This window comes from Mauremys reevesii, linkage group 1, assembly GCF_016161935.1.
Source record: "Mauremys reevesii isolate NIE-2019 linkage group 1, ASM1616193v1, whole genome shotgun sequence".
Lineage (NCBI taxonomy): Eukaryota > Metazoa > Chordata > Testudines > Geoemydidae > Mauremys > Mauremys reevesii.
This window is the reverse complement of record NC_052623.1, coordinates 11,685,839-11,699,085: the sequence shown is the minus strand read 5'-3', so window position 1 is coordinate 11,699,085 and position 13,247 is coordinate 11,685,839. Positions and strand designations below refer to the sequence as shown.

The 13,247-nt window shown below is 57.4% G+C and overlaps 1 protein-coding gene across 5 annotated transcripts in view; it reads left to right on the top strand.

Annotated features, from left to right (window-relative positions):
• PGAP2 (post-GPI attachment to proteins 2) overlaps positions 1-5,645 on the top strand; it is a 35,866-nt gene extending 30,221 nt beyond the window's left edge. For 4 of the 5 annotated variants that reach the window (XM_039520584.1, XM_039520585.1, XM_039520583.1 and 1 more), the window contains 2 exons: positions 3,202-3,310; positions 4,050-5,645. In XM_039520584.1, the coding sequence (XP_039376518.1) occupies positions 3,202-3,310; positions 4,050-4,180 (240 nt within the window). In that variant the 3' untranslated portion in view covers positions 4,181-5,645. The remainder of the gene's footprint in view (positions 1-3,201; positions 3,311-4,049) is intronic. The other variant, XM_039520586.1, reaches the window with a different exon arrangement.
• Positions 5,646-13,247: the final 7,602 nt, after the last annotated feature.

The following is a 13,247-nucleotide window of genomic DNA, read 5'->3' as shown; positions in this document are numbered from 1 at the left end:
GAACATGTCTGGAGCCGCGCCTCCCGGCCAGAGCCAGACACAGACACGCTGCCCTGCATGAGCGTGCCGCCCAGAGCACTGCCCGCGGGGGAGTGGGGGACAGCCTTCCGGGCCAGGAGCTCAGGGGCCGGGCAGGACGGTTCTGCAGGCCGGATGTAGCCCGCGGGCCGTACTTTGCCCACCTCTGCACTAGGGGAATGTATCCTGCCGTAGGCCCGGATTTGGGGGAATTTTGGGATTCCTCGGGGGGGGGGGGTGTCCCATTTCAGAGCATCTTCCGCCCCCAAGTAGCAGGCATGGGCATGGGGAGTGTGGGCCTGGGAAGTAGTGTGACCTACTGGTTAGGGATTAGCACCAGCCAGAGTGGGGTAACCTGGATTTCTGCCACCCGCTTTAGGTAAGCTACGGACCTTCTCCCGTAGTGCCTTCCGGTCTTGGAAGGACCCACGGGAGGGCCAAGGAAGTAGTGAGTCCGGTTCAGCCCTGCTCTAGCGGCGCTTGTAATTGGCCCAGTATCTTTCACGTGATCCTCTTGTCTAGTAAAACCAGGACAATACATTAGGGGGATGATGCAGGAATTAGTGACGTCTTAGCCTCCCCTAGAGCGATGGGGAACCAGTCAGAGACAGCCCAAGCAGTCTGAATAGAGGGGAGAGGCCAGGAAAGCTCATTACGTAGCTGGGTCACTGAGAGAGAATGTGACAAGCCCAAGGTCACACAGGAAGTCTGTGGCAGAGCAGGGGTGTTGAACACAGGTCCCCTGACTCTCCAGCCGGTGCATTAACCACAAGCCCATCCTTCCTCTGGGGGTTTTCCTCCCCGGCGTCACCTGTTTGTGTGTTGAGAGCGGCTGGCAGCACCTACCGCGCTTTCAGTGGGGTCATGGAAACTCTGATGCTGTGATTTGAATGTTCCTACTTCTCGGCAGGCCCCATGGCTTGGAGTTTCTGCCATGCTGCAAACCTCAGAAAGGAGGAAAATCCCCTCCCACTGCTGAGAAGCAGGAATAAAATGCAGCTGTGGCTCCGGTGTGTCCCCCCTTTCCGACTGCCCTGACACAGGCTTCCTGGCCGGCCTGGTCTCCCTCGCTGTCCGCCCTCACGGTGACGGCTGTCCAGCTGAAAGGTGTGAGCAGCCCCCTCCTCAGCGCCCAGTCCGACTCCATCCCCCGCCCCGCCCGGGCTGCGTGCTGCTGGTGTGCCTTCGTCCATCAGCAAGGCTGAACCAGGAAAGCCGCGCTGCCGGGGGCAGGCAGGCTGAAGTGATGACTTGCGGGGAGGGCTGGCTCAGTGCGTTGAGCATTGGCCTGCTAGACCCAGAGTTGTGAGTTCAATCCTTGAGGGGGCCATTTAGGGATCTGGGGCAAAAATCTGTCAGGGATGGTACTTGGTCCTGCTGTGAAGGCAGGGGACTGGACTTGATGACCTTTCAAGGTCCCTTCCAGCTCTATGAGATAGGGGTCATATCTATATAGGGATATACCTGTTTCCTTTGCCCAGTGTCTTGGGTCTGCGTCCCCTGGTTGGCTCTGGGCAGCGTGAGAGGGAGGAGAGAGCTGCTGCTGGATCTCGGGGAGTGTGGGGAGGAAGATGGGAAACGTGTTGGTGGAGAGGGGGAGTTCTCACTGCCCAAAGAGAGACCACGTCCCCCTGACCTGGCTGCTTCAGGCTTAAACTCACCTCCACCTCTTGGGGAGCTGGGAGGTGCCCTGCAGACAGGCAGGTCCATGGCTCTCTGAGGTGTCTGGGGCTGACACGGCCGGGATGGACCTTGGGGCTGCTCCAGCTTGTCCGCGTTTCCCGTGGCTGTGCCTTTCAGAGCCTGGACCCCTGTGTTCTGGGGAACGTGGCCAGTTACTTGGGTCTGCAGGCTACCAGGGGAGCTCAGCCCCGGAGCAGTCAGGCTTTGACACCCCCACCCCCCGGGATTCTGCATGTGTGCGTCAGGGGGATGCAGACCCCCTATGGAGCAGCAATGGCCCCACCCCTTCCTCAGGGGTGGGAAGGAGGAGCCCGCCCCGGCGCTTTGTGCTGCTTGTGAAATGCCTTCAGTTCTGCACCCGCCCCAGCTCTGCTCCTTGGTGTGGTTTCCTTCTCCTCCCCTACCCAGTGGCAAGCGAGCGGGGCATGGCTCTGGGGGAGGAGCAGCAGCGGCAGCCTGCTTTCTTCTGGTGATCCCACTGCGCCTTGGCTGGGGCTCAATGCTGAGGGAGCCGAGCCGCCTGCAGAGGGGTGGGAGCCGGTAACCGGTGGGGGAGCATTGTAACATCCCTGGGTACCTCCAGCAGGATTTTCACTTCTCACTGCAAGGCATGCTGCAGTCACACAACTTCACGGGGGCACGCAAACTCTCCCTCCAAAAGCACAGGCACCAATCCCTGGAGCTAATGGAGAATCTATTTTAGCTGTTGGTAGTATAGGGCCTATGACACATGGTTTTGCAGCCTGATTTCTTCCTGCAGAGGCCAATGACCGGCACATAGACACGCACCCACCCGTTGATTAAATAAGTATTATATCCACTTCACAGGGAAGTTAAATGACTTCCCCGAGGCTACACGATGTGCCAGTGTCAGAGCTGGTGTTAACCCTAGGAATGCCTAGCTTACTGCTAGAGCGCCCCTCTTTCAGGATCAGCGATCGCAGGTGAAACAGAGCCCTGAGCTCCAGCTCCCGGCAGAGCAGCACAGGAAAAATTGTTCGTCACCTATTTGAAAATCGTATTTATTGTACATCGTAAGGCAGCAGGATGGTGCTGGATCCATCCTTGCCCGGTAGGACGGTGACTGTTACAAGAGTCGTGGGGTGCACAGCTGGAGAAGATGGCAGAGAATTAGCAGGGGCACCGCGCCGAGGGGGGTGGCTCTGCTTGTTTGTGTGGGCAGCTTTCTGTGCCATTTATGGGAGCTTAGTCGCCACCACTTGGGGGCGCTGTTCTAATGGGTGCCAGCTGCACTGTCATGCCTGGGCTCTGCCGAGAGGCCATGGGGGGGTTGCCGTGTGAACCGTGCAGCGCGGACCATTTCCAGGGGCTAAGGCCCTCGCCTCTGCAGGCGCAGGGCTGGGAGGTCCGGGCCGTGGCCTCTCAGAAGGGGGTGAGAGGTCTCTGCGGAGACTCCTGGCAGTGGTATGGGAAGGGGAGGGGGCTGCTCCTCTAACCCAGCTTCTGGGGATCAGACCTTGTCCTGTCGGTCTCTTCCAGGAGCGCAAGTCCTACAAGTGGAAGCTGCTGCTCTTCCTCTTTAACCTCGTCACGTTCTCCTTGGCTGTGTGCGTCTACTTCCACCACAACTGGTACTGCGAGGCCGGAGGTAAGGTCCCCGAGGACCCAACCGCTGGGCCCCGTATCACAACCTTCTCCTGAATCAAAGAGCAGGCGCAGCAGGGGCCGGTTCCCCTTCGCTTCCCTGCTAGCGTGCATCTGCCCCCGCCTGCTGACCCCTTCTGGATACGATCAGTCTCCTCCAGCTCCCACTCAGGCCTTGGCTTTCTGGGAAGGCTGCCAGCGTTGCTGGGTTTTGCAGTGGGTGTGGTGCTGGAGACGCACGCCTGCTAGATTATGGACAGAGATCCGCCATCAGAGACTGGCCATCAGAAAGTAACGGCTTCCTGTCCCACCCTGCCGGGCTGGGCTGGAACGGGCTCCTCGAGAAATGAGAGCGTCTTGCTCCCAAGCTTCAGTCCCCGTAGTGCCAGAGGCTCGGGTAACACACTGAGAGAGACATAAGAACATAAGAAAGGCCGTACCGGGTCAGACCAAAGGTCTATCCAGCCCAGTATCTGTCTACCGACAGTGGCCAATGCCAGGTGCCCCAGAGGGAGTGAACCTAACAGGCAATGATCAAGTGATCTCTCTCCTGCCATCCATCACCACCCCGTGACAAACAGAGTCTAGGGACACCATTCCTTACCCATCCTGGCTAATAGCCATTAATGGACTTCACCATGAATTTATCCAGAGACGTGGTCTCGCTCACATTCACGGGTCTTCCCTTTCCTGTGCCCCATTTCCTCAATTAACCTGATGGGTTTCCTCCCTTCCTCTCCTAGCCTATACCATCTTCGCTTTCCTGGAGTACCTGGTCGTCCTTTCCAACATGGCTTTCCACATGACCGCCTGGTGGGACTTCGGCAACAAAGAGCTGGTGGTCAGCTCCCAGCCAGAAGACAAACGTTTCTAGGGCGGCCTTGTTGCCCGTGCTGCCGACGGCATCTGGAGTCCTGCAGTTGGTGCGAGTGTTGGGACCAGATGAGCTCCTGGGAGCGACGCTGGGCAGGGAGGACCGTGATGTGCTTTGAGAGGAAACCAAAAGCGCCCTTCGTTGAGACATCGCCAGGACCTCCCTGTTCTTGCGCTGCTGCGGCCAGGATCCTGATAAAAATGCCTCCAGAAATACCGGAGGGTGGGGATTATAGGGGAGTGGGATGATTACGCACAAATAACACAGCAGCCTCTCCATGGATCTGTCATTCCTATCAAGTGCCAGGACAGGAGCAGTTAGTGGGAGCCGAGGGGGCAGGACCCAGGTGAGTCGACGGGGTAAGATGTTGGTCCGTGTGGCTAGGAATCCTCCTTCTGCAAGGCCGACTGATGCAGGGATGGGATCTTCTTTACTGCCCCGCCTGGCTCAGCACAGCACCTTTCCCGCCCCTGCTGCCTCACCAGGGCTCTTGCCGCAGCCCCAGACTCTCGGCAGGAACCACCACGGGTAACAGTCTTGTGCTGATTGACAATGGAGATTCCTTGCTGTGGCCCTGGGATTGGAACAGGACTTCTCCAGAGGGAGGGTCTCCGTTGAGCTCCTGACCCCCACTTCCGCTTCCCAGTACTCCCTTTAAAGCGAACAAGATGGAAGGAAAGGCTGAGAATACTGGAGGAAAACCCCTTGCAAGGCATTCAGTGTTGCTCATTCTCAGCACCTTGGAATAACTTCCAGTTCCCCTTCACTCAGACATCAACTTGAGGGGTCACTGAAGCAGGACCTGGCTGCTTTTTCTGCATTGCCTTGGGCTGGCTATTCCTCCCTGTGTTTTCTCCCCCCTCCAGTCCAACAGGTCGGCTTTGTTCACCCTGCAGAATCCTTGGCCAAGGCCTCCAAAGGTGCTGTGACAGAGTGCTGATGGGCCAACACTCTGATCGTTTCCGTGTGACGGCTGATTGAGGAGGTAGGGAGGAATTAGCTAATCAGGTGGGGAGGCGGGCTGAGATAGGGAATTCCTTGGATAAAAGGCAGGGAGGCCGTGCTGGGGTGGCAGGAGACAGGGCTAGGAGATCCCAAAGAAGAGAGATCTGGTTTCCTCCCGGGGCCCTGCTGAACAGGGTCTGAAGGCAAGAGAGTCGTAGAGCTTGGGCAGGGTGTGTTGCATTGGCCCGGTGTTGGTGGAGGGGACTTGAATAAATTATACAGAGAGGACACTAAGAGAGGCTGAGCAATTCCTGGGGCGGCCAAGGATCGGGGGGGGATACGCCCCCGTCACAGGTGGGACTAGTGACTGCGGGGGGAGGGAGCTCAACCTTCAATGGGCCAGAAGCCCAAAGCGCAGAGCACCTGGCTTCTGAGAGATGTTCCCCTTTAAGGCCTCTCAGGCTGAGCACCCAAAAAGGTAAGATGTCCCCCCTGTCCCGTCCTGTCCCCTCCCCCCCACCCCCCCAATCATTAGTTCCTCTTAGAAATCTTGCCCCCTAGGAAGGGTCAGAGTGAGCAGGCGCTTGAGGCAGGTCTGAGCTGCAGAGACCGTTGGGATGTGGGCTCCGGGTTGGGCCCCTCTCTCGGGGATGCAGTGCCTCCAGCTGACCAGGCACAACCACAGAGGGTGAAGGCGGGGGGGAGGAGCGAAGCCCAGCCCAGCCCAGGCAGACGGGTTTCTCTTGGGCCATACCTTCCAGCCTCCTCGACCACTCTCCCAGGACCGTCACTGGTCTCCTTGTGCACAGCTGGGGCCCATCCTCGCCTGGGTCACTGCAGCTCGGCTGGCTGCTTGGCAGAGGAGCTGTAATCCCAGGATATACAGGGCCGTAGTCTCCCTGCTACACTGGGGTAGCTGCACTGGCTTCAGTGGAGCAGCTCCTGATTGACATAGTACCAGCGAGGGGGAGCTGGAGGAGCACTGCTGTAGCTTCCTGGATTTCGCGGAGGACAGGGTCTTATTTTGGAGGGTTGGAAGCACAGCGCATCACCCCCGCGGCACCTAGGAGAGACCACCCTTCGTGCACAAGCCCCTGTCTTATGAGACCACCCCAAAGTCTCTCCAGGTGGGTTGAGCAGAGCAGTGCTCCACCTCCATTAGAGCGCCCGCCTCCAGGCAGCGGTGGCTTTTCGTGGGGCTGTTGAGTGATGCTACCAGGAAGGTTTCCACGTGGTTTGGGGGGAGAGGGCAGTCCCAGATCCCTGGTCGTGTCCATTTCAGTGCAGGTGCCCCATGTCCAGGCAAGCTCCAGCTGGGAGATTCTGGCAGTTCCATCTCCCCAGCTGCATCGGACCCAGGCTCAGTGCCGGCGGCAAAGGCTGTGGGTAGCGTCACTCTGACTCCTTTGGCAGGTGTGAATTTAGTGTGGCTGGAGTGAGAACCCCAGGGACCAGACACTCCTGCTCGCCCGAGTGTCCTTGCCAAGCAGTGCCAAGAGGCCTGCTCCCTCGCGCTGCCACCGTGCCTCGGCCCGGACCTGCAGGTGACCCCTCCGAGGAAGTTTGGGCTCTGGGCCTAGTCTGCTGTCTCTGAATAAGGGCGCGTTGTGTGGTGGATTTTGTGGTGTGGATACCTGCCCTTGGAGATCTGCACAGAGCCCCACCAAAGAGCCATTGGCTACTAGTGACATTCAGTCCCAGCCAGCCTGGGCCAGACCCAGACCAGAGAGTTATGTACGATATAGATATTCCTACCAGTCTCATCCCTGCAGTGTCTGAGCACCTAAAGGCCCTGTGTCCCGTAGCCTGGCCCTTTCTGCCAGCCGCTGCCCTGAGCTGGAGTCCACCATCGCCGATTGGCTTCTTGGGTGCCGATGGCCTGGTGCTGTCCAAAAGATAAGAACTCTGCACCCAACCCGAACAGACCCTGTGCTTCGGATTCCGAGCACCGGCTGGCCGTGCCGTCCCACCGCGGCAAAGCAGATGATTAATCGCCTGGTGAATTAACACCAATGACCTTCGTGGCAGAAATGTGTTGGGAGCCAGGAGGGGGCGGAGGGCTGGCACATGGAGGGCCTCCCAGGCCTGAGGGGGACAGCTTGGGAAACGCACTGGAATACCCGGGAGAAGGATACAGAGGGAGTGGGCCGGGCTCGGAGGGTAGGTTTAGGCCTGGTGAGGATCGAAGGGCGGGGCAGGAAGCCTGCCTGTGTTGTGAAGGGGAGAGGAAGCCAGGGCTGGGAGCAGAAGTGGGAGGGGCAAGGGATGGTATAGCTACCAAGTCATTGACATGGCAGCATGTGGGGGGTGTGAGGGGTGAGCCCAGTGGGCAGACTCTCAGAGATGACAGGAGCCTGCCCCCAGGGGGTTCACCAGGGAGGTGGATAAACCCATCCCACGATGTCTGGCTGAGCAGAGCTAGCAGGGTGCTGCGTCAGGCACCACGTTCTTCTTGGTCCTACGCGCCAAGGCCCTTTGGCCAAAGCCAGAACAGAATACAGCCATTCAGTCATCCAGCGATAGCTGCCTCCTTGGAGCTCAGGGAGGGGACACATCTGATAAGTAACGGCAGATGGGAAACTCTCCCTCTCCTTGTTAATTCTCCTTTTTCTTTGGCGTGGAGTTGGGGGCGAGTGGAGTACGGAGAACGGGCCCCGTGGCAGGGTTACAGGGCATCCGAAATAGGGAAGGACCCTGGGTGATATGTCTGAAACCAGGCAGAGGCCATCATGGGCCCTCCCCAGCAGAACATGCGGGATGGTCTAGGAGCCAGCTGGGAAGGTCAGGAGATGCTGGGTGCCTTCAGCTGGTGCTTTTTCTGCTCTTAGTCCTGGTGGAATGCAGCTCTGGTCCATCAGACAGCCGGTACTGGTCTGTGCGGAAAGGCCACGTTACCCTCTCGCAGGTCTGACGGGGCACCTACCTCTGCTCTGTGCCAAGCGCCCTTTCAGAGCCCTGCTGGGGAGATCAGCTGCAACCTACATGGTGACACCTGGTCACTCATCGGGGAGAAGTCACACACACACACCCCCTTCCCGACCAGCACAGTGTTTGAGAGCAGCAAGCACAAGATTGTCCAAGCAACAGTCCCAGGAGTGAACCTGCCTTGGGCTGCGAGGGCTCATTGAGGTTGGGATAAAGTCTGCTCGGTTCTTTGGCTTTAATAGTCGCAATCTCTCTTCCTGGTTTTCCTGGGCATTTTGGAACTGCCGGTGCGGCCCTCTCTCGCCAGCCGCTGCTGCTTGCAAGTGGAATCTGCCGTGCGCATCATCCGTTACTGTATGCAATCACACTGTATTCTACTGGGGTGGGGATCGCACACGCTCTGTGCCATGATACTGCCGAATGTATATTTTCATTGGTTTGGAGGATGAAATAAAATGCTGAGTATTTTTGTCAATTTATTTCAATGTTATTGGCTCCTCCCACCCACCCAGTCCTGCCCCTGGGCTCATGTTCCCATCTTCCTTTGGGGTATGCGGGGACCTTTCCCCTGACGGATCTGTTATCTCCAAGTGCTTTACAAACATGAATAGACATAGAATATCAGAGTTGGAAGGGACCTTAGGAGGTATCTAGTCCAACCCCCTGCTCAGAGCAGGCCCAATCCCCAGACAGATTTTTGCCCCAGATCCCTAAGTGCCCCCCTCAAGGATTGAACGCACAACCCTGGGTTTAGCAGGCCAGTGCTCAAACCACTGAGCTATAATTTTGCCTGCTAAATCTTTTGATGAGGCAAATATTACTGGGTCAAATGCATCCCAAGTGTAACATCAGTGATTCAGCTGGGTTACACCAGGAATGGTATGGCCCATGACCTGTAGAATCAAAGCCCTGGGTGCTATGGTGGGAGGCATGATAAATAAGCTAGATCCCTGTTTTGCATTTCAGGAAATGGAGGCCCAGCAAGTTTCGGTGGTTTGCCCAGAGTCACTTAGTGGCAGAGCCAGGAGCCCTGGTTCTAACTACTAGACCTTACTGCCCTAAGATGCAAGAAATTTTCCAGGAATTGCCTGGTTTCCACTAGATAAAACTTGTCAGTTTGGGTGGGGCCAGTCTAACATCATTGTCCTGTGACATCTCGTGGGTTTGATTCACTGACCGGTTTCCACTCGCCAGGCTGGCAGCTTGCAGGGAGAGTCTGCTCAGCCCAGACAGGTAGCAGATATCTCCTGTGACCCTCCCAGCCCAGTCACACACTGATGTAACCAAGACCAGAATCTGTTCCATCTCGTCCTATGGAACGTCCACCACACCTATCTCAGCCTGGCACATGGCACTGTCGCCCCCAGCTCTGTGTCTCAACGCCTCCAAGTGCCGGGCCATCCATGCGCTGTGGTGATCCATGAGCAGTGTGGCTTATGAATGGCCCGTGTGGACTCAGATCTTCAAAACTGATCCTTTGATAGCCGGCCCCTTAAGCTGTCTCCAGTCGGACACTCAGAACCATGAGTCACTTTCCAAAACCCTTGCTAAAATCTAGATCCTGGAGACCCTACCCATAATCCCCCTCACTGGTTCAGAATGAAGCTTTTTTCTTTGAGGGGGAATGCCGCTTTGTCAGATCCGAAACTTCTTTGCAGTTTTGCCTCAGTTTTGATGAATTTTTCAACTCAAAAAAAAGTTTTGAAATTGTCCAAACGCTTCCTTTGGACATTTTTGAAATGACAAATTGCCGTTTTCCGGCTGGAAATGACTTTTTGTTTTGACAGTTAAGCTAGTTATAGTAAATAGATATGTTCAATCACAAGGAAACATTTTGAAATGAAGCTTTTGGATTTCCAGCTTGTCAACACTTTCCTGATTTTGACTTTTTCTCCTGGATCCAAGTGGGAAAATTTTTCAATATCTTGAAAATTGCCAGGGGCTGCAGCTCTGCTCTGGCCAGAGCCTGCCCAGGCATGCATGACTTATACATCCCCAAACATCGACTCTGTGGTCCGTGGACCCCTGGGGGATGCAGACTGTGTCTGAGATTTCCAAAGGGGTCTGCACCTCCATTCGAAATTTGTTAGAGGTCCACAAATGAAAAAAGGTTGAAAACTGCTGCCGTAGGGGGTTACCATCCATAGCAAGCACCTCAGTTACCTGCTCGGAGCACACCCTGGTTGTGGTTCTGGCTGCTTCTCTCCCTGAACTAGCCATCTCCACTGAGAGCGAGCACTGCACCGTAGTTTGGGAGATACATGAGTACATCTCCACAGCGAGCAGCCAGTCTGAGCCCAGGTCGACAGCTTCCGGCTTGTGGGGCTTGCATTACGGTGCTAAAAACGGCTGTGCGGCCTTTGGGGTTGGAGCGCAGGCTGTGAAGCTCACCCCACTCCCGGGGTTCGGAGCCCGGGCTCCAGCCCAAGCCCCAGTGTCTATGCAGCTCTTTGAAGTGCGTTCGCATGAGCCTGGCGCCTTGACTCGGGCTCTGAGGCTCAGTGCTGTGGGTTTCTACTTGCCATGTAGACGTACCTCCCCGTGTCTCCGAGCTATCAGATCAAACGGGAAAGCGTTCTGTTCTGGCACTGCCCTCCTGGGCTGATGCCTGAAGTCGTCTATATTCAGACGCTCATGAGGAAAATTCTGCCCTCAGGCCTTTCCTCCACTGGGATAGCAAAAGTGGGAGCGCTAGTGTAGACAGGCACAGTCGGCTTTCCCATCCCTGCTATTTCTCTGCATGACAACAGTGGTATGAGCGCCACCCAAGCCTCCACTGTGCTAGGAGCTGTACAAGCAGAGAACAGCGCCTGTCCCTGCCTGACAGAACTCACGCCCAGATTCTCAAAGGTGTTTCAGCTCCTAACTTCCACTGAAATCCACCTACCAGCAGCAGGCTGCATCCGTTGAGGGAGCTGGGACCTGGAAAGGAGCTTGGCAGTGGCTTTCTTCTTAGCCTGAGCAACGTTGCTGAGGATGTTTGAGGATCTGGGCTAAGTATAAGCCGAGACAACAACTTGGAGCGCAGAGAGAGAGAGAGACCATAGCGGTCAGCGTGATGGGAAGTGGTCTCAACGCTAAAGCAGCCCAAGCGTGGTCATGACGGCCTCGGCCTCTGCTCAGATAAGCACCGGCTGCGGCCCGTGTGTTCTCTGCTCACCTGGCTGTGATCGAGGCGAGAGCTGGAGGGGATTCCGCCGTGGAGACGGGCCTGGTAACGCGGCTGGAAACAGGCTTCCAGGGAGCGGAGTGGGGTTACACCAGTGGCAGCGAGAACGTGGTGAGGTCTTTGGAGGTCAAGGGCTTTGCCTCCAGGAGGGCTAAACGCCTGGTACGGGTGCCTGAGTCCAGACAAGCAGGGGAGTCACTTCTCCAGCCAGTCAGGAAGCCAACATTTTCCCATGAGACATTTCAAAGTGACTTTATATATTGTGGTTCAGAACGGCTGGTTCCCGCAGATGGGAGCCGGACACGAACTACCGTTCCATTTCTGAGTAACATGAACGGAAGCGAAACACCACCGTGGGAAGCAGTTCCCTTGGGAAAACGCGCTTCTCCTGGGATTTGCCGTTTTTCTGTTTTGAACAAAGCCGCCCTTTCTGGGTCCAGAAAACGCCTGCCTGGAGCATTTTGAGCAGCCTCATTAAATTCCTTCCGGCTGCCCCTTCCAGCATCGCTCCCTGGTGCAGAGCCAAGCCCCCGAGCACACAGCGGGGTCGCTGCACTAGGATGGCTTCCACTTCCGGGGAGAGGAAGGGGTTCGGCCTGGGCCAGTCATTTCTCCATTTCCAGGTTCCTGTCTCAGTTCCCCATTGCACAGGGCCGAGAGCAGGAATCCCTGCATGGTGTGACGGGATGGCTGGGCCCGGGCGGCATTCGGCAGGACACAAAGCCTCATCCACACCACCATGGACATTTCCCCTAGGGGAGGGCGAACCCTCCTGCCCACGAGGAGTCCAGTGGCCTGGACTGTGGGATGGATGAACCGGGAGCCAGTTCGAGTCCTGCCTCAGACTGCGGCTCAGGTGCCCCGTCCCTTCCTACACAGAAACCCCTGCGCACACACCCCTGTCCCTTCCCCCCAGACCCCCCTGCACACACACCCCTGGCCCAGACACCCCCGCACACACACACACACCCCCGTCCCTTCCTGGCCCAGACCCCCCTGCACACACACCCCCGTCCCTTCCTACCCAGACACCCCTGCACACACACAACCCCTGTCCCTTCCTGGCCCAGACCCCCCTGCACACACACACACACGTCCCTTCCTACCCAGACACCCCTGCACACACACCCCTGTCCCTTCCCCAACCCCTGCACACACCCCTGGCCCAGACACCCCCGCACACACACACACACGTCCCTTCCTGGCCCAGACACCCCTGCACACACACCCCTGGCCCAGACACCCCTGCACACACACAACCCCTGTCCCTTCCTACCCAGACCCCCCTGCACACACACAACCCCGTCCTTCCTACCCAGACCCCTGCACACACACAACCCCTGTCCCTTCCTGGCCCAGACCCCCCTGCACACACACACACACACACACACATCCCTTCCTACCCAGACACCCCTGCACACACACCCCTGTCCCTTCCCCGACCCCCTCCACCCACACCCATGGCCCAGACACCCCCGCACACACACGTCCCTTCCTGGCCCAGACACCCCTGCACTCACACCCCCGTCCCTTCCTACCCAGACACCCCTGCACACACACAACCCCTGTCCCTTCCTGGCCCAGACCCCCCTGCACACCCACACACACGTCCCGGCCAACCCAGACCCCCCTGCACACACACCCCGTCCCTTCCCCGACCCCCTGCACACACACCCCTGTCCCTTTCTACCCAGACACCCCTGCACACACCCCTGTCCCTTTCTACCCAGACACCCCTGCACACACACACATCCCTTCCTGGCCCAGACACCCCTGCACACACACACACACACACATCCCTTCCTGGCCCAGACACCCCTGCACACATGCCACCATCTCCCCTGGCCCAGACACCCCTATGCACACACACACCTGTCCCTTAGAATCATAGAATATCAGGGTTGGAAGGGACCTCAGGAGGTATCTAGTCTAACCCCCTCCTCAAAGCAGGACCAATCCCCAGACAGATTTTTACCCTAGTTCCCTAAATGGCCCCCTTAAGGGTTGAACTCACAACTCTAGGTTTAG